The sequence below is a fragment of the Hemitrygon akajei genome, chromosome 10 (genome assembly GCF_048418815.1).
Source record: "Hemitrygon akajei chromosome 10, sHemAka1.3, whole genome shotgun sequence".
NCBI classification, from domain to species: Eukaryota; Metazoa; Chordata; class Chondrichthyes; order Myliobatiformes; family Dasyatidae; genus Hemitrygon; species Hemitrygon akajei.
Genome location: NC_133133.1, coordinates 56,819,499 through 56,840,967, shown reverse-complemented (window position 1 = coordinate 56,840,967; position 21,469 = coordinate 56,819,499). Strand labels below are relative to the sequence as shown.

Genomic DNA, 21,469 nt, shown 5'->3' with positions numbered 1-21,469 from the left:
GTCCTTTAAGTCCTTTATTATTTGACATTGCTTTAGAACCCTTGGCTATAGCTATTCGTGAATCACCCAATATTTTCGGTATTACCCATGGTGAGACGACGTATAAGGTACCATTATATGCGGATGACTTGTTATTATATATATCTGACCCTGAAAGATCTATTCCTGCTATTTCTTCTTTGCTCGCTCAATTTAGTAACTTTTCTGGCTATAAATTGAATTTTAATAAGAGTGAACTATTTCCATTAAATATGCATGTTCCAATTTATAATCATGTACCATATAGAATTGTTACAGATTATTTTACTTATTTAGGTATTAAAATTACTAAAAAACATAAAGATTTATTTAAAATTAATTTTCTACCTTTAATCGATCAAATTAAGCAACTTGCTAATAGGTGGTCTCCACTATCTTTGTCTTTGGTAGGCAGAGTTAATGCCATTAAGATGATGATACTACCTAAATTTTTATATTTATTTCAAGCATTACCAATTTTTATTCCTAAATCTTTTTTTGATATGGTTGACTCTAAAATATCTTCTTATTTGTGGCAGAACAAAAATCCTAGACTAGGCAAAAAATATTTACAGAAGCCTAAGAAGGAGGGCGGCTTGGCTCTACCAAACTTGAGATTTTACTATTGGGCAGTTAATATACGGTATTTAATATTCTGGACACAAGAATCGACTACAGCTGCTTGCCCACAATGGGTAAATTCGGAATGTAAATCTGTGCAAGATTTTTCACTGATCTCAATCTTAGGATCTTCACTTCCTTTTTCGTTATTCAAAATGAATAAACAGATAACTAATCCCATAGTCAAGTATACATTACGAACTTGGTTTCAATTTCGTAAATTTTTTGGCTTGAATAAGTTTATGCTGTCATGTCCTATAATATCTAACTACTTCTTTCGGCCTTCATCTATAGATCAAGCTTTTCTTTTATGGAAAACAAAAGGTATAACATGTTTTCGTGATCTGTTTTTGGATGATAACATTATGTCCTTTGAACAGCTATCTAATAAATATAATTTACCTAAAACCCATTTTTTTAGATATTTGCAAGTCATAAATTTTCTGTATAATGAATTAAAGTCTTTTTCGAAAGAATGTCCATTGGACATTACAGAAAGAATTTTAGCCCTCAATCCTTGTCAAAAGGGTTTAGTAGCTATCATTTATAATATGATTCTGAGTGTACAGCCAGATGTATCAGAAAAAATTAAGAAGGAATGGCAAGAAGAATTGCATTGTCCTATATCTACTGAGCAATGGGAAAAAATTTTATCATTGGTAAATTCGTCCTCTATTTGTGCTAAACATGCCCTAATACAATTTAAGGTTGTACATAGAGCTCACAAAGATAAACTTGCTTGATTTTATTCTTATGTTAATTCAACCTGTGACAGATGTCATTCTGATGTTGCTTCATTGACTCATATGTTTTGGTCTTGTCCTTGTTTACAAAATTATTGGAAAGATATTTTTAATATTATTTCAAGAGTTTTAAATATCAATTTCCAACCGCATCCTTTTACTGCAATTTTTGGTTTACCAATGATAGATAATAATCGTCTATCCGCTTTATCTCAACGAATGATTGCATTTGTTACATTAATGGCTAGAAGATCTATTTTACTGAATTGGAAAGAAATTAACCCTCCAACTGTATTTCAGTGGTTTTCTCAAACTATTTCTTGTTTGAGTTTAGAAAAAATTAGAAGCGTGGTTTTTGATTCTTCAGTTAAATTTGAGGAAACTTGGAGACCATTTATTCAACATTTTCATATGAGTTAAATGGTCTGATCCTAAACCTTACTGTTATTATCCTTAATTATTTGGATGGAGGTTCGGAGTTATCGGCACTACTGTATGTATTTAACATTATGCAATTGCCCACGTTGGTTAGTTTTTTTTAAAGTTTTCTTTTAGTTTTTTTGGGTTTTTTTTTTCTTTTTTGATTCTTTTACATTAATACTATGAGTTTGGGAGGCCTTATATATTGATTATTACATATCTGATTGTCTATTTAAACTATTAATTATGTACTCTCAAATGTTTTGTAATCATATTTCACTTATGTTTTTCTTAAAATTAATAAAAAGATTTAAAAAGAAAAAAAAACTAAACAAAGCAGGGCTATTCTATTATATCAGATAAAATTATTAATGTCGTCAACTCCACTCCTCTACTCAAATTAATGAATAATATAAAGGAATCGGAAAAGGTCAAATTACATTCTATTACATTGATAGGATGCAGAAGTGGGCTGAGAAGTGGCAGATGGAGTTCAACCCCGAGAAGTGTGAGGTGGTACACTTTGGAAGGACAAACTCCAAGGCAGAGTATAAAGTAAATGGCAGGATACTTGGTAGCGTGGAGGAGCAGAGGGATCTGGGGGTACATGTCCACAGATCCCTGAAAGTTGCCTCACAGGTAGATAGGGTAGTTAAGAAAGCTTATGGGGTGTTAGCTTTCAGAAGTCGAGGGACAGAGTTTAAGAAACGCGATGTAATGATGCAGCTCTATAAAACTCTAGTTAGGCCACACTTGGAGTACTGTGTCCATTTCTGGTCGCCTCAGTATAGGAAGGATGTGGAAGCATTGGAAAGGGTACAGAGGAGATTTACCAGGAAGCTGCCTGGTTTAGAGAGTATGGATTATGATCAGAGATTAAGGGAGCTAGGGCTTTACTCTTTGGAGAGAAGGAGGATGAGAGGAGACATGATAGAGGTGTACAAGATATTAAGAGGAATAGACAGAGTGGACAGCAAGCGCCTCTTCCCCAGGGCACCACTGCTTAGTACAAGAGGACATGGCTTTAAGGTAAGGGGAGGGAAGTTCAAGGGGGATATTAGAGGAAGGTTTTTCACTCAGAGAGTGGTTGGTGCGTGGAATGCACTGCCTGAGTCAGTGGTGGAGGCAGATACACTAGTGAAGTTTAAGAGACTACTAGACAGGTATATGGAGGAATTTAAGTAGGGGGTTATATGGGAGGCAGGGTTTGAGGGTCGGCACAACATTGTGGGCCGAAGGGCCTGTACTGTGCTGTACTGTTCTATGTTCTATGAAAGTATTGGATAAATGGCCTCCAAGTTTCTTCAAATTTAACCGAGGGATCAAAGGTACCACTTCTAATTTTTTTCTAAGTTTAAACAGGATATGCTTTGGGAAAACCATTGAGATGTAGTTGGAGGATTCATCTCTTTCCAATTCAATAAAATAGACCTTCTAGCCATTAAAGTAGCAAATGCAATCATCCGCCGAGCTGAAGAGGGCAGATCAATCATTGGTAAACCAAAAATTGCAGTGATAGGGTGAGGTTGTAAATCAATGTGTAAAACTGTAGAAAATGTATCAAAAATATCTTTCCAATATTTTTCCAAAAGAGGGCAAGACCAAAACATGAGTCAGAGAGGCTACCTCAGAATGACATCTATCGCAGATCGGATTTATATGAGAGTTAAAACGAGTTAATTTATCTTTGGACACCACTTTAAATTGAATCAATGTATGTTTGGCACAAATAGAAGAAAACAGAAGAAAAGTTAACTAATTGAAAAATTTTCTCCCTTTTCTCTATAGATAAAGAAAGTTGAAGTGCTTTCTCCCATTTATTTTTAATTTTATCGGATATATCTGACTGTATTTTCATAATCACATGATGATTGCAGTTAAACCCTTTTGATAAGGGTTTAAGCCTAAAACTTTTTCCGTGCTATTGGTTGGATATGAAACATTGTATTCAAAAAATCTCTGATCTGTAAATATCTAAAAAAAAAAGGGATCTGGGCAAATTATATTTATTAGACAACTGTTCAAAAGACATGAAACAGTTATCCAAAAATAAATCACGAAAACATATTATATCCTTCATTTTCTATTCCAAAATGGCTTGATCCATGACAGAGGGTTGAAAGAAAAAATTAGATATAATAGGTCTTGATAAAATAAATTAATTCAAGCCAAAAAATTTACGAAACTGAAATCATATTCGTAATGTATGTTTAATTATTGGATTAAATATTTGTTTATTCAATTTAGAAAGAACCAAGTCCCTAAGATGGAAACCAATGAAAATCCTCATGCAGTATTACATTCAAGGCTAACCTATTGCAGATTGACATTAATATCCACATCTTGCGCCCAAAATATTAAATATCGTATATTAATTGCCCAATAATAAAATCTTAAATTTGGCAGTGCCAGGTCACCATTCTTTTTGGGATTCTGCAAGTATTTTTTACTTAACCTAGGATTTTTATTCTGCCATATATAAGACAAAATTTTAGAGTCAATAGTATCAAAAAAGGATTTAGGAATAAAGATTGGTACCGATTGGAAAAGATATAAGAATTTAGGTAAAATAATCATCTTAATAGCATTAATTTGACCAATCAGTGATATAGACAGTGAGGACCATTTAGTAAGTGATTGTTTAACCTGGTCTATTAAAGGTAAAAAATTGACGTTAAATAAATCCTTATGTTTTTTAGTTATTTTAACACCTAGATAAGTAAAATAATCAGTAACCAATCTAAATGGTAAATGTCTATAAACTGGATAAACTGCATATTTAACTGCACTCTTATTAAGATTCAGTTTGTAACCAGAAAAGTTACTAAACTGAGCAAGCAGGGATATAACAGCAGGAATGGATTTCTCAGGATTTGAAATATATAGTAACAAATCATCTGCATATAATTTGAAAGGCAAACACGATGAAATCTGCAGATGCTGGAAATTCAAGCAACACACACAAAATGCTGGCGGAACGCAGCAGGCCAGGCAGCATCTATAGGGAGAAGCACTGTTGACGTTTCAGGCTGAGACCCTTCATCAGGACTAACTGAAAGGAAAGACAGTAAGAGATTTGAATGTAGGAGAGGGAGGGGAAAGTGCAAAATGATAGGAGAAGACTGGAGGGAGAGGGGTGAAGCTGAGAGCCAGACAGGTGATTGGCAAAAGGGATACAGAGCTAGAGAAGGGAAAGGATCATGGGACTGGAGGCCTAGGGAGAAAGAAAGGGGAAGGGGAGCACCAGAGGGAGATGGAGAACAGACAGAGTAATGGACAGAGAGAAAAAAAACTAAATATGTCAGGGATGGGGTAAGAAGGAGAGGGGCATTAACAGAAGTTAGAGAAGTCAATGTTCATGCCATCAGGTTGGAGGCTACCCAGACGGTATATAAGGTGTTGTTCCTCCAACCTGAGTGTGGCTTCATCTTGACAGTAGAGGAGGCCATGGACAGACATATCAGAATGGGAATGGGACGTGGAATTAAAATGTGTGGCCACTGGGAGATCCTGCTTTCTCTGGCGGACAGAGCGTCGGTGTTCAGCGAAACGGTCTCCCAGTCTGCGTCAGGTCTCACCGGGAGCACCGGACGCAGTATACCACACCAGCCAACTCACAGGTGAAGTGTCGCCTCACCTGGAAGGACTGTTTGGGGCCCTACCACACCAGCCAACTCACAGGTGAGGCGACACTTCACCTGTGAGTCGGCTGGTGTGATATATTGTGTCCGGTGCTCCCAGTGTGGCCTTTTATATATTGGTGAGACCCTTCTCGCAACTTTTTAGGGTCCAATTTGACCCAAATCCCCTTACTGCCTTGTTTGGTATTATTGCAAATGAAGATATAACTTTAAATACTCCTAACCTACAGGTTTTAGTTTTTACCTCTCTTTTAGCAAGGAGAGCAATCTTGCTTAAATGGAAGGAGTCTACCCCTCCTACACATCTTCAATGGCTACGTGATATTATGTCTTATTTAAATTTAGAAAAGATCCGCTGCTCAGTCTTAAATTCGAAACAATCTTTTTATGATATCTGGGGACCTTTCCTAAATTACTTTTCCAATTTATAAAGTTTAACAGTGCACAGACTTTTATGTATATTTTTATCTTCTCTTCTTAAGCCAATATGTTTTCTTTTCTAATTATCCATTATCATCCATCAGCTTTTTTCTTTGGTAGTTGGTAGGGGGTTCACTTTTTTTTATATAAAAAATTTCTTTTATGATGTACGACTTATCTTTAAATTTTTGATTACAGAGTGGTATACCTTTATGTGTTATGCTATAACATTTTGATCAATTTTATTACAATATATGAATGTACACAAGTTATGTTGAGATGTATCTATGTGTTGCACTCTGTAAATCTTGTTTCTTTTTCTTCTGAATAAAAATATTGTAAAAAGCAGAAATAACAACAGGCTAAGAGGACAGCCTTGCCTAGTGTCACGAAACAACTGAAAAAAAGTAGATCTTATATTATCGCTAAGTACCGAAGCCATAGGGGTATAATATATCAATTTAATCCAAGATATAAATTGCAGACTAAAATTAAATTTCTCAAGCGTACTAAATAAGTATGGTCATCAACTCTATCGAACGCTTTCTCGGCATCCAATGAGATGACACATTCTGGAATTCTAGATGAGGGAGTATAAACGATATTCATTAATCTCCTAATATTAAAGGACGAATAGCGGTTTTTAATAAATCCGGTCTGATCAACAGAAATAATTTGAGGCAATATATTCTCCAAACTAGTTGCCAATATTTTAGAAAAGATCTTAGAATCCATATTCAATAAGGAAATAGGTCTATATGATGCGCATTCAAGTGGGATCTTTATCTTTTTTAAGAATTAAGGAAATAGAGGCACCATAAAAAGATTGTGGTAATTTACCTACAAAATAATGCATCTTTAAAGATTCTACATAACCAGGGAGAAGTATATTAGAGAAGGATTTTAAAAATTCTACTGAGTAGCCATCTGGGCCAGGTGCTTTACCTGAATTCATTGTGGAAATAGCATCTTTTATTTCTTGTTCTGTAATAGGAGCATCTAATACTAAACATTCATTAGGTGATCATTTTGGAACATTCAATTTCCTTAAGAATTTGTGCATTATAGTGGGGTCATCAGGAAATTCAGATTGATATAAGGAGGTATAAAATTTTTGAAAAGATTTGTTTATCTCATCATGATCAACCATCATAGTTCCATCTCGTTTATGAATTTTAACAATCTGACACTTAACCGAAGCAGATTTCAATTGATTAGCCAATAGTTTATCAGATTTATCACTATGTATACAAAATTTACTCCTAGACTTAATTAACTGATTTTCAATCAAGGATGTTAAAAGTAAACTATGCTCCATTTGAAGTTCAACCCTCTTTTTATAAAGCTCCTGACTCTTGTCGATTGCTTTAATCTTATCAACCCACATACGAATCTCTTTAATAATTCGTTTTTTCAGTCCAGCAAAATACGAGATAATCTGCCCACGGATATATGCTTTAAAAGTATCCCATAGAACCCCGCTGGAAATTTCTTCCGTAGAATTTGTTGAAAAGAAGAAACCAATCTGTTCCTCAATGAAATTCACAAAGTCCAAGTCCTGTAGTAATACAGAATTGAATCACCATTGTCCAAAACTAGAAGGCGTATCCATTAATTTAATAGAGAGTTTCAGGGGCTCATGGTCAGAGGTGGCAATGGAATTGTAATTGCAGTCAGTAACAGAGGGAATTAAACAAAAGTCAATAAAAAAGCAGTCAATTCTAGAATAACTGTGGTATACATGTGAAAAGAATGAAAACTCTTTATTCTTTGGATGTAAAAACCTCCAAATTTCTGAAATTCCAAAATCAAGCATAAAGGAATTAATAAAGGTCGCCAATTTATTCGGAAGTGCCTGACTAGACTTAGATCTATCCACTGAATGATTTAAACAGCAATTAAAATCTCCACCCATTATCAACATATAGTCATTTAAATTGGGAAGGGTTGTAAATAAGTGTTTATAAAATTCAGGACAGTCAGCATTTGGAGCATAAACATTAACTATAACCACTTTTTTGTTACACAGTAGGCCAGTAATTAACAAAAATCTACCATTCAGATCCGAAATTGTTTCATAATGAACAAATGAAATTGAAGAGTCTATAAAAATAAAAACTCCTTTCACTTTGGCCTCAGAATTCGAATGGTATTGTTAACCTTTCCAAAACCTAAAAAAAACGCTTATTATCCTCTTTCCTCACATGAGTTTTTTGTGCAAAGATAATATGGGCATTCATTCTATGGAATACTTTGAAATTTTTTTTCTGTTTAATCGGACGGTTTAAACCGTTTGTATTCCACAAAATTAATAATCTTATCCATCATAGTAAAATCAATAATATGGTACGTAAAGGGTTAACCAGAATACAAACTCATGAACCCGGAAAAGGAAGAAAGGTTCAAAGAGGAACTGGAAGTTACTACATATCGGACATTTCAGTAGTTTCAAAATAGCCCAGGTGAAAAAATCTAATCTAAAAAGAAAGATACCCCCTCCCCCCCACCCACAAAGACCCGGAAATCAAGTCGTCAAGTCAAGTCAACTTTTATTGTAATTTCGACTGTAACTGCTGGTACAGTGCATAGTAAAAATGAGACAATGTTTTTCAGGACCATGGTTTACATGACACAGTACAAAAACTAGACTGAACTACATAATAAAAAAAACACAGAGAAAGCTATACTAGACTACAGACCTACACTGGACTGCATAAAGTGCACAAAAACAGTACCGGCATTACAATAAATAATAAACAGGACAGTAGGACAAGGTGTCTGTCCAGGCTTCGGGTATTGAGGGGTCTGATAGCTTGGGGGAAGAAACTGTTATATAGTCTGGTCGTGAGAGCCCGAATGCTTCGGAGCCTTTTCCCAGACGGCAGGAGGGAGAAGACATTGTATGATGGGTGCATGGGGTCCTTCATAATGCTGTTTCCTTTGCAGATGCAGCGTGTAGTGTAAATGTCCGTTATGACGGGAAGAGAGACCCCGATGATCTTCTCAGCTGACCTCACTATCCGCTGCAGGGTCTTTGCGATCCGAGATGGTACAATTTCTGAACCAGGCAGTGATGCAGTTGCTCAGGATGCTCTCAATACACCCCTGTAGAATGTGATGAGGATGGGGGGTGGGATATGGACTTTCCTCAGCCTTCGCAAAAAGTAGAGACGCTGCTGGGCTTTCTTTGCTATGGAGCTGGTGTTGAGGGACCAGGTGAGATTCTCCATCAGGTGAACACCAAGAAATTTGGTGCTCTTTACGATCTCTACCAAGGAGCCGTTGATGTTCAGCAGGGAGCGGTCGCTCCGTGCCCTCCTAAAGTCAACAAATAGGCCAGTGATTGGCCAAGAGATAAGCTAGAGCTAAATCTACCCCCATCTCTCCTGATGCCAGCCCAAAAGATAAAAGTTTTTAAAGAGAAGCCACCCATAATCCAAAAAATATATGAAAAAAGTTATCAAAAAAGAGAACAAGAAAAAAATCTACCGTGATTTAAAAAAAAAGTTGAAATCATAAAACAGAGTACTAAAATACTAGTATTTCAGAAAAAGGAAAAAAACAAACACCAATTCATGTTGTTGGTTATTTTCACACATAAACAATTGAAAATAACACAGCAAGAAAATAAAGTCTTATGGGAAGAAGAGTGCAGGATGACATCTTAAAATGTAAAAAAAGAGAGAATGAATGCATCTCTGCTCAAAAAACAAATCGAACACCAAATCATCTACTAAATAGTTTCAAAAAATAAAAAAATCCCAAAAGGGAACAGAAAAGTGAATCTAGAAATACTAAAAATACCTACAGTACAAACCAAAAAAGGGAACCCTCACATTCTAACTGACCAGATCAGTAAGCTGGTAAATAGCTTAAAAATTTCAGTAAAAACCAAAAAAGCGGAACACCTTAATTAGACCATAGCAGAGGAAGTTAGTTGGTCGTAAAATTTTTGTGCTTCATTTAATGACTTAAAGAGACAACGGGAATTATCAGAGAGGACAATTCTCAATCAGGCAGGAAACAGCAGGAATGGTCTGAGACCCATTCGAAAGAATTCCAACATCAGCAGCTTAAATGCCATTCATTCCTTCAGAACCTCGGGGCTGAAATCTTCAACGAAGCAGAATTTGAAACCTTTAAATTCGAACATGCCTTTCCGCCGAGCAAAACGTATCAAACGATCCTTAATATGAACATAATGGAGACGAACAATAACTGGTCTTGGTTTAGAACCAGCAGAAGATTTTGGACGTGGTGTGCAATGAACGCGGTCGATTAATGGAGGGGCGTCCAGAACTTCTGTGCCAAACACATCGAATAAAAATTGAGAAAAGAACTTGATAGGATCACCCTCCTCAACATCTTCAGGCAGGCCGATTATCCGTAGATTCTGTCTTCGAGATCGATTTTCAACGTCGGTAACTTTGAATTTATAACGATCCAGCTGTTGAGACATCGAAGCTATACTTTATTCCAGAGTTGTAATCCTTCGGTCTCTCTGGTGAGCTCCTTCATCAAGTTTTGAAACTGTTGCTTGCTGTAGTTCAAATTCATGTTTAAGCGATATAAAATTATCCTCAACCATCTTTAAAGATCCTTCGAACACAGCAATTTTTTGAGTAAGTTTATCATCTAGAAGTTTCCACATTGTTTCAAAAGTTAAAGGAGGTTGCTTAGATGGTTTTGTATCACCATCTTTTTTTCCATTAGGATCAGAGTCTTTCCCATTTTTAGCTTCTCGTGATCTGGTATTCATTTCCAACGACTTAGTCAAAATCCTAAAATATGTCTATAACATAAGCCTTCTAGTGTAGGTATAAAACAAAATAAATAAGGGTGGCTACAGGTAATAGAAGTAAAGGGAATGGAGCAAAACAAAATTGAATCTCACGCCATGAGCACCACCAGGAGACTCCCGACAAAACCTATTCAAAACTATTTAAATGCTAAAGTTTCTTAAAACATTTTGAAAATTTTCTCAAAAATGTTACTTTTATCAGTTTGGAATAATTCTGGAAGTTACTAAACAGTAGCTGTCTTAAGCCAGATGGTGGTTAGCCAGGTTGCAAAGATTCTTCAGCAGTTTTGAGGGTAGGATTTAATTAGCAACCAACAGTGCAACCCCATGACTCCCCTTCCTATCATACTGGACTTATATGTAAAAAGCCTATTCTTCCTGTATGTGGTTACAATCAAGATTCAAGACTGCTTAACATCATTTCCAGTACACAAGTGTAAAGACGAACAAAATAATTGTTCCTCTTGATCTGATGAAACTGTAATGAAGGAAAGTAGCCTAGAGATCTTAAAAGCATGTTCAGCTTGCTGATGATACCAAAACTTGGGCAGGATCTTATAACCTAAAATACTCAGAATTTCAACTGTGGTTTAACTAGGGTTTGAAGAATGTTAATTCACAACTTCTATAGTTATCAATTAAATCCCTCAAAAAATCCTAGTTTGCTTTTTAAAAAATAAACAAAAAAAGCTGTAATAAAGAACACTGCAACTTTTATTTATTGGTGTTTGCATTCAGAGATCTCTTTGTGCAACTACCTCAGTAAAGCAAACAATACTTATGAACTACAAATGAGGTATCTTGGGAGCTAAGTAAGAAGGGTTTCCACTTGTTGAAGAAAGTTTTTCTTCTCATGTGAGGAAAAGCTTAAAATCAACACTAGCAAATGATAGGAAAAACATACAGTTCTATATTTTCTATATTACTAATAATAATTCTGTTTAGCCAAGGGCATTAAGCCAGGATGCGTTGATGGTATTAAAGGGAAGTTTGATGCCTGAGAAGATACTTTGACTAAATAATATGGCCGTACCTCATATATTTCAGCAATCCATAGGAAGCAATCAGTGAGTGGACCATACTAGCCTGGAAGAGAAAAGAAAGTTAATTAATTAATAGCACAAAGTGAAGGTATGAATGTACTAAAAAGATGTCCAGCTTTCAAAAGCAACAAAACAGAGCACCAACAGCATTGATTCATGCTAATTCCTTATAGATCAGTTCAACTTCTCTCTCATTGTACTAGCAAACAACAAACAGATGCTTGGACTTTTCCCATGGAACACCTGCATTTTTAAAATGGTAATTTTTTTTTACATGTAAATAGCTTCATTCAGCCAACTTAGGAACACAAATGAAATGGTTGATTATAATCTTCAAAACCATTGAAATACTCAAGTAGAATCAAGTTTGTGTTGTAGGGAAATAGCAATTAATATATCCCAACAACACCAAAAAACGATCAATTATTTTCACAACAGATTCTGCACATGCTGGAAATCTTGAACAGCTCACACAAAATTTTAGAGGAACTCAACAAGTCAGGCAGCATCTATGGAGAGGAATAAGCAGTTGATGCTTCAGTTGACCCTCCATCAAGACTGAAAGGAAAGAGGTCAGAAGCCAGAATAAGATGGTCAATTATTTTGTTTTTAATGATGCTGCTTGAAAAAATAGGTCAGGATGCCAGATCTTCCCTAGTTATAATCTCATTGAAGGTTGGTAAACCAATAATTTTCTAATTCAGTGGTGAGTGCTACTGGTACACCAAGAATTCTGCCATGGAATGAAATTGAACTGAAGTTTGTGTCTGGCTTAATATCATTCAATCTCACACCTAGAAATCTGCACCAACAGAGTTGAAATGAAACCACAAACAAGCCAAACAATCACTTTCATAAATTAAAAGTATTTTAGCTCTCCACCAATCATGAAATCTAAACCACTCGGAATCTTGAAGCTCGTTTCCAAAAGTTCCTAAATCTAGTACCTGAAGGAGCTGGTTAACAAAGCTTATAACTCTACACTTTAAACAGTTTTAAACATTCAAGCTGATTGTCTTTGTTGCCTCAGAAGAGGCAGCTATAACCTGTACATGGTAGAAACGGAAAAAAAATATGCTTGGTCAGGGTAAAATGAACAGAAAGATTCTAGGGTATATTCTGGAGTTAGGGTATATAGCAAATATTAATTTCATTACCAACCAATCTTCAGAGTTGAGTGTGGATTGCAGATTGAATTTAGAATGCAGCTCTGATCAATTAGACCTCAGATACCTGCCAGTGTGGCCTACAGTCAGTGGCAATTAACGTTCATTCTGGGTGTGGGTGTGAAGAAGGAGTTGTTCGAAAACTATATGTAACTCTAAGGAAGCTTTGTAGAAACATTGTAACTAGAGTTGTCTTACTGTTACCTTTGATCTTTAGCACATAAAAATGTCGTGCAATATTGGATCAGGCTGGCCTCTTCGTCCAAGAGTGCCTCAATAGGATGCCTACTGCTCATTTATGTCAAATAAAACACTTCTACATCCACTAGCTTCGGTGTCTTTGCTCACGTCACATCATTTAAGGGCTCGCCCAGGATACATTCGTGACCCATCGTGTGGCCAGCGATTTCAGCAGTCCAAATGGGGCGAGTATTTTCAAAATTAGCACCACACTTGGTTCTGGTCAGGTCAGTGACCACGGGTTCACGAAGTTTCTCAAACACGGCAGAGCTGAACTGGTGGGTACAAAAGTAATGCGGTGCGCGTGCATGCACATGTGTTTCAGTTAAGAGACTAGACAGCTTTGTGTTAATTTGGTGAGACAGGGCCACCAGTAGCAAAGGGTGGTTACTGACTATTCGGGATGCCAATGGAGTGTGTGTATACTCGTTCAGGGATCTACACAGTAGCAGACACAATTGCGAGTGCATTTGTGTGTTTTAAGAATAAGTCTGCAACCTTGGTATAACAGTTTTAAGTGTAAAGGAATACAACGGGTATTATAAGTTTAGACGCACATAAGTGGCAAATTGCAGAGTACGTACACTGCGATTTTAAGTATGCACTGTTTAATTTTAATCCATCATTTATATTTTCTATCATGTGGAAATTAGTGTGGAGATATTTGAGGGAGAGATTACACCCAGTTGGCACCGAATGAGGTTAGGCAACATCAGATCGAGAATGCCAATGACCCGAGCCAGCCCTCAACTTTGACTACAACCATCCATAAACCCTTCACCCCCAGGGGAGAAGCAGAGCATTTTGTCAGAGCGGCCCTCACTTAAGGTCGCTTGAGGGAGTGCAGAATTCTGGTGCAAGCTCGAAGAAACGATTGAAATTCACCAGGTGCACGCTAAAGATATACATATGTTGGTAAAAGCGAAGTGCTTGAGGAATATTTGGGAGAGTGTGGCCCATGGAGTGCAGGACAATACATGGGCAATTACTGGGAATGCCAGCAATGGAGAGACGTATTGCTTTGTTAAGGGGTAGACGAGGCAATAACTGGGGAATGCTGATGTCAGTGGTTTGATAGCTGAAGAGCCAACCATGGATTATGCAGAGCATAAATATCAAGCGTATGATGAGTATTCAGGGTTGAATAATCCAGGGAGGGACAACCCAGGCTTCCTGAAAATGCTGAAGGAAGTCTGAGATCAGTCCACCAGCAAGTTTTAGATTTGGGGATAGTGGTGGAATTGACCAGCTCCATGATAGTATCATGGGCTGGTGAGACAGAATGGGGGGGGGTGGGGAAGAAATCGTAAAGTGGCTGTTGTGAATGTAGCTGCTGTGGCTTGCTTTGTGTGCCAGCAACGAAGGAACTGCTGGAAAAGATGAGGGAGGGTAAAAGAGATCATTTGTTACAGCTGCGGTTTCTCAGGTCATGATTGGAGCAATGGAGAAAAGGGAGCAAAGTGTGAGTATCACTCAACACAGCAAGCAGAATCTAAAGCAAAGCCCTCTCTTTCCGATTTGACTGCTGACCAGATTACACAGCTGGTGAGGTCGGACAAATAGCTGACAGCAGCCTCTATTGCCAGTGGTGGTCATACACGAGGGGTTATTAGGGGGCCAGCTATGTGAAATGTTAGTGGACACAGGGTCATCAGTATCAATAAATGATTTACCCTTGCCCAAGACTGCAGAGGCCATTTATATCACCAGTGCAGGAGATGAAACAATGAGGGTGGAGAGAAGTCGGCCCCCACTACTTGAGACTGAGGGAGAGCAGCTTCCTATAGATTTTTTGGTGTGCCCAAACAACGAAAGTACTATCCTGGCAACAGACGTACTGAATAAGGAAGGTGCTAACATAAACTCAGAAAAAGAAAAATAACTGTCGCTCTGTCTGTGAGAGCCACAAGAAGTTGGGTCACACAGTTTATGCTGAGGGACAGTAAATATATGTGAGCTGCAGAGCAGCTAACATGGCTCAGAGAGACAAGGTGATGCGTGGGAATCATATCAGAAGGTCCTAAGGGGAGGGGCCAAGTTCAGCCAGGGCTGTTAGAAGCAGTGCAGCTGCCTGAGGAGGTAGCAGTGATTAAAGTAAAGGCTCACCAGAAAGGGAATAGTTAAGAAACAGAAAGAGAACGAGTGGGCAGACATCAGTGCAAGCAAAGCAGCAGAAGAACATCAAATGGACAGGTGAAGGACCACTGCAAGCAGGGTAACACATTGAAGGATCAAGCAAAGCAGCAACAACATATTGCAGATCAGAGAGAGCCAGAGGGAGAGAAGATAGCCCTCCCACAGCCAGGTGACAAGACAGGGTAAAGGAGCTGGCGGAAAAGACAGGTTTTGCTCCCAAGTGGTGTTCCAGATGAATGGTGCCTGTGTTGGTGTACAGTCCCAGTGAGGCAGCCAGTGGAAACACTGAACTCAGAATAAACCATATGACCCAACTTCTTGTGGCTCTCACAGACAGAGCAAGAGATAGTACATCCTGTAATAGTGTCTTTGCAGAGAACCTAAGTGATGAACACCAGCCAGCTACATTAGATCTGACCACACCTGATGGAAGCAAATCCACAACAAACTGAGATGCAAGACACCAAGATAGTGTGACAGCAAGTCGTGAACAATATGTCAAAGTAGAATGCTAATGGTACTCTGTAATCAAGGCTGGTTGCTGAAGATAAAAGATTAGTTGTATAGCTCAGAATAGAAAAAATATTGGGGAATATAGATGGGAAAGGATCCGAATTACAGAAAAGACATCAGGTTCCACAACTTCAATGGCGTGGCACACCGAGAAAGAAAATACACAAACCATCTGAAGGCAGTCACTCAACCTGAATGGGGAGTGAATACTAATAAGCTGGGCCCTTTCAGTGGTTGGGCCAGTGATCCACTAGACAGTCTGGAAGGGGATGAGGTCCTTGCAGACATTCAAACAGGGACCACCTGAACCCCCTCCTGTACATCGATGAGAGGGCTTGACCATTTACATTGCTGGTACCCCTGACCAGACGGTAATCACTCATATCCACTGCTGAGTTTTAGCTGTCAGAGAATGAAGGGGTGTAGATAAAGAATGTGATTAAACTGCATTCAGCCAGCAGGAACACCCATGTTTGTTCAATAATCCTGTTTATGCAGCCCCAGGATATTACTACGAAGTCTTCAGGGAAACACCAGTGGCCCTATAATCATCTACTGCATTTGCCTTCAACTCCAGCGTGGTGGTAGCAATGGTCAACTCCTTTCCCAGCTCTTCTGACCAAAGCAGCCAGCATCAAGTCTTGAGATACATAAACTTGAATTGACCACACAGTTAATCTAAGGATTAACTCCAGCAACTAAAAAGCAAAGCTACATCCGGATCATGCCCTCTTTTAATTGTGACCGTCAGGCAGGAAGTACCAAAGCCTAAGGTCCCATCCCACCAAATTCAGGAACAGCTGCCGTCATGTTCTCGAACAACTTGCCCAAGCCTAACGATCAGCAATGGAATGCTACAGGCTACCATAGTCTGTTTCAGATAGTGTTTCTTTTGTCTCCTCACTGTCTTGAAAAATGTATGTATGATTTATGTTCTGTGCATTTCTGCACCAATGATACAGCTGCAAGCACCTTTTTCCTTGTGTCTGTTCCTCCATATTTGTGCAGATGACAATAAGCTCTGCTTCAGCAGCACGTTAACATCCGTAGCTTACTAGGTGATTAATTGGAACAAGCCATTTGCTACCAAAGCAGTGCAAAAGCTGTATATACTCCACAATATGATTTACCTTCTAACGACTCAAGATCATTCCACCACCTGTTAAGCTTATTGGGAGGATTATGGGATGCCGGAAACTCATTCCCCCCGCCCCCACACCTTTTTATTCTGGCATATTCCCCCTTCCTTTCCAGTCCTGGAGAAGGGCCTCGACCCACAACATCAACTGTTTATTCATTTTCACAGATGCTGCCTGGCCTGCTGAGGTCCTCCAGCATTCTGTGTGTATAGCTCTTCCTCATGGCTACAAGAATCAAGAATTTTGTCACTATCTGTGCAGAGATGGTGACTTGATTAGCACTTCAGCATTTAATATCTACATTCGCCATTTCAGACATAACCTTATTCTTACACAATACCTAAAATCTAAGACAACTCGTTTTGTGGGTTCTGAGGAGGCTAAAAAGACCAATGAAAAATCTACTTTTTTCTATACTAATCAGGTTAGTGGTGGCTGTCAGGAGGATGAATAGATAGTTTACTAAATGGTGTGCCTCCTACACAGGGCTTCTGTGTGCTCAAGGCACGTTCTTAGATTCTCATTAATATCTAGGGTGCACCTTCTCCACTTTGAGCAAAGTCGGAGGCTCCCAGGAGTCAATGAAAAGTTGCATTTCTGCAGGTTTGTCTCATGCCTTTCGCTGCGTGCTCACCTACGCTCCGCTATCTGATGTGATTTATTTTGATTTCTGATACATCCAAAGTCTGTCCCTTTGGCCGCTGACGGGCCCGCTGCACCTTCCAGCCCACCTCTCAGGCGGTTACTCCGATTCTCCACCCCGTGGCCTCAGGGTCTGAGCCCTGAGCTCAAGCCCCTTACCGCTCGCTTACCCGCCGGGAGATCTTGGAAAGGGAGTCGCATTTCTCGATATAATCGGGAGCGTATATATAGATGGTGTTGATGACGGTGGGCGACTCCAAACCCTCTACCTCCGCCTCCATCTCCGATACAACGCCGGCACCGGGTGGCGCTCCCCTCAACTCGTCCGCCGTGCAACCTGAAAAAGAGTCCGAGTATCGTTCCTGGCTGTAGGACCATTCCGCCTCCACCAGCAGCGTCAGCTCGGCGGAGAGTCACCATGTATGTACTGAACTGGGAAGACCTTGTTCCCAAAGACAAACAGAACGTGTGCATCATGAAACCTCAACTTCATACATTACGTTCGACTGCTGTGAACCTTTAGTAGGAACCGAATGCTTCTGATCAGAGGGACAAAAGACGCTACCGCCTGAATAAAATACAAATGTTTATTATATAATTTAAATACCAATAAAATATTAAATATGAACCATAGGAAATCTCATCGGCTCAAATAGTACCTGACAATAAAGAGATCGATGTGGTTATTAGAAGCCTGTCACTTCAGCTTCAAGATTTGCTGCGAAAGTTTCTCATAACGGTGTTCCCGATCCGCTCGTCAACAAGAATTTCATCAGCTTCTTTCCCATGAAATCGATAGGGTGAATCTTCATCGCCGATTCCTCAATTTCCACGTCTGTTTCAAGTCAAAAACTGGGAAAGAGGGAAAAAAAGTTAATTGAAATTAAACTAGACAATTGTAACCTGAAACGTTGTTTCTTGCTATCTGATTATTTTGATTTGTAATCTGTTCGTCTTTCTATATTTTGCATACTGCCTGGCCCCGCGGACTGTTCCCAGCTTTTTAATTTTTAATTTTAGATTTCCAACATAAACACTTTTTTGGCTGATTGGTATTGAAATGGTCTTTGCCCACTAGCAATAAAACCGGAAAATCATTAGGTTTGGGTTTACAAGTATCAGGAAACTGTCATGCCAAAAACCACAATCTACTGCATCTACTATTTTGACATTCAAAAACACTATAGTGATACCAAAGACCAGAACTTTAACTGGTCCAGATATCTGATACTTAACAAGAAGAGCAAATTCACTACCCAATCAATCTGTCCTCAATCAGCAGCAAAATAATGGAATTTCTTCATTGTGGGCACCATTAAGCAACAATAAGTTAAGAGTTTGTTGTTTGCAATGATTTGGTTGAAAATGTAAATGGGTGGATCAGCAAGTTGCAGATGACACCAAAACTGACGGAATTGTGGACAGTGTGTAGGAATAAAGCAGGATAGAGATCAATTACAGATATGGGCAGAGTAGGGGCACGATGGAGTTTAATCCAGGCATGTGTGAAGTGTTGCCCCTTGGGAGGTAAAATGAAATGAGAAAGTACACATTTAATGGTAGCTCCTTAATAACATCGAAGTACGTATTTATCTTTGGATGCAGATTCACTGAAAATGGCTACACAAGCAGATAGCTGGTAAAAAAAAGGTATATAGCATACTTGTTTTCATTGGTAGGGGTTTGAATATGAGTAAGAAAGTCATGCTGCAGCTAAATAAAACTTTTGCCAGAGAGCACTTGGGGTATTGTGTACAACTCTGGTTGCCCTATTAGAAGAAGGATGTGGGAAAGGTGCAGAAGAGTTTTATCAGGATGCTGTCTGGATTAGAGGGGATGAGCCATAAGGAGAGGTTGAACAAAATTGAGTTCTCCCCCCCCCCCCCCCAGGGCATCAAAAGCTGAGGGTAGATCTGACAGAGAATACTAAAGTTATGAAGAGCATTCTAGGGTATATATTCATAACCTTTTCCCTATGGCAGACATCGAACACCATACAACATGCTTTGAAATTGAGGGAGGGGTAGAGTTTAAAGGCAACATGAGGGGTAACTTTTTTTTAAGTAGAGAGTGTTGGTGCCTGGAATGGATTAACGGGGTGGTCGTGGAAGCTTGTAGTTTGGTGGAATTGAAGAGGCTTTAGATAGATACACGAATATGAAGCAAGGGAATGATTTGGATAATGAAGAATGAAGAATAAGGGTGTGGCATCAAAGATGAACTCTCTGGATAGCTAAAATTAAATATGTATATCACCCTTATGTACTGGGATGGTAGACCAGTACCAAGGGTCTCAGCGTCAGGATTATGGAACAAGCCTTTTAGAAATGAGATCAGGAGAAATTTCTTCAGCCAAACGGTGGTGCACTTACAATATTCTCTAGTATCTTAGGCAATGGACACCGAGTCATTAAATAGATTGAAGAAAAAGGTAAATTGCAGTATATTTCTTGATGTCAAAGAGATTAAGAGAAATAGTGAGAAAGTGATAACAGGATATTTCAGTGGATGATCAGCAAACATCATGTTGAATGATGGTGCTGCGTGAATGGCCTATTCCTTCTCCTAATTACTATGTTTCCGGCTTTATTTTTTTCAAGGAATTCAGAACATTTAAAACTAGGTTATTTAGGGATTATGGATTCTTAAAATAATTATTTTGGAAACCTCCAACTTATTTTATCCTTATCCCTCCACATAAAGGTGAAATCAAAACACTGGTTTTGCCAATAATGCCATCATTGTAAATGAATAAAGTCAATGGTTGTGTATTTCTTGTGATTTTTTGTAGGACGCGTGATTATTCTCCAACCATCATTCTAGCCTCAGGACATCCCTGCAGGGTTTTCATAGGGCAGTGCCAGGCCAAACCAAATTCAACTGCCTCAGTGATCTTCCAGTATAAACTCCGAAGTGTGAATGTTCACTTAAGATCCCACAATACCCAATCCCTCAGGCAATGAAACAGTCCACATCTATGTGCAGCACAATTAGACAATGTTCAGGCTTGGGTGAATAAGTGGCAAATAACATTTGTGCCCAGTTACGGTCATCTCAATAAGAAAGTCTAATTGCTTACTTTCAATATTCAGTTATCATTGGAAGTCCTGTACTATCTACATCTTGGAGATCACAATTGGTTTGAAACTCAACTGCAGCAGTCAAACAAATACTTAGGTTACAGTAGGTCAGAATATTAATATTCTGAAGTAATTCGCATCTTGCAATAATGACTTACCTACTGTCATCCTAATTCCTTTACACATTATAAGCCACAAGAGCAGGATGGAGTACTCTTCACTGTTCCACATCACTTCAGGTCCAGAAGCACTCAAGGAGTTTAACACCATTCACAACAAAGTAGCCTGCATGTCCCTTAATATTCATTCCCTCCACCACTAGATGTAGCGTGTGCTGTGCACAAAATTTAGAGCAGTTACTTAACTCGGCTAGTCTGAGAGAACCTCTCAGATCTGTGACCTTTACCACCAAGATGTCAAGGGCAACAGTGCATGAAGGCATCACCATCTGCTGTTCCTTTCCAAGTCCTGACCTGGAAATATGTTACCTTTCCTTAATAATCCTGGAACTCCCTAACCAATAGAATTGTGCGACCACAGCACTAACTTCTTGGGGCAGTTGTGGATGACCAACAAACACAGGTTTTGTCAATGATGCCAACATTGCATATAAAGAAAGTCATTGGTGTGTATTTTTTTGTGATTCCTTTTGGGTACTCTTAAGCCATACCACTATTTCCCAGGCTGGAGGAATACTCTCCATTTGCTTGGATGTGTGCAATCTTATAACCGCAATACCATTTGGTATAAAGCATTTCATTTTATTGGGAACATGTCCACTGTTTTATTCACATCCTCTTCTCTACCAGCAAACTTTGGTCTGTAACATGTACAAGATGCATTTTA

General features: G+C 38.7%; 1 protein-coding gene across 1 annotated transcript in view; it reads right to left on the bottom strand.

The window, feature by feature from the left end:
• hdac8 (histone deacetylase 8) overlaps window positions 1-17,868 on the bottom strand; it is a 106,363-nt gene extending 88,495 nt beyond the window's left edge. Inside the window, exons 1-2 of the mRNA XM_073058365.1 lie at window positions 17,714-17,868; window positions 11,698-11,750 (exon numbers count right to left, since the gene is read on the bottom strand). Of these exons, the coding sequence (XP_072914466.1) occupies window positions 11,698-11,750; window positions 17,714-17,824 (164 nt within the window). The 5' untranslated portion in view covers window positions 17,825-17,868. The remainder of the gene's footprint in view (window positions 1-11,697; window positions 11,751-17,713) is intronic.
• Between the last annotated feature and the right edge of the window lie 3,601 nt (window positions 17,869-21,469).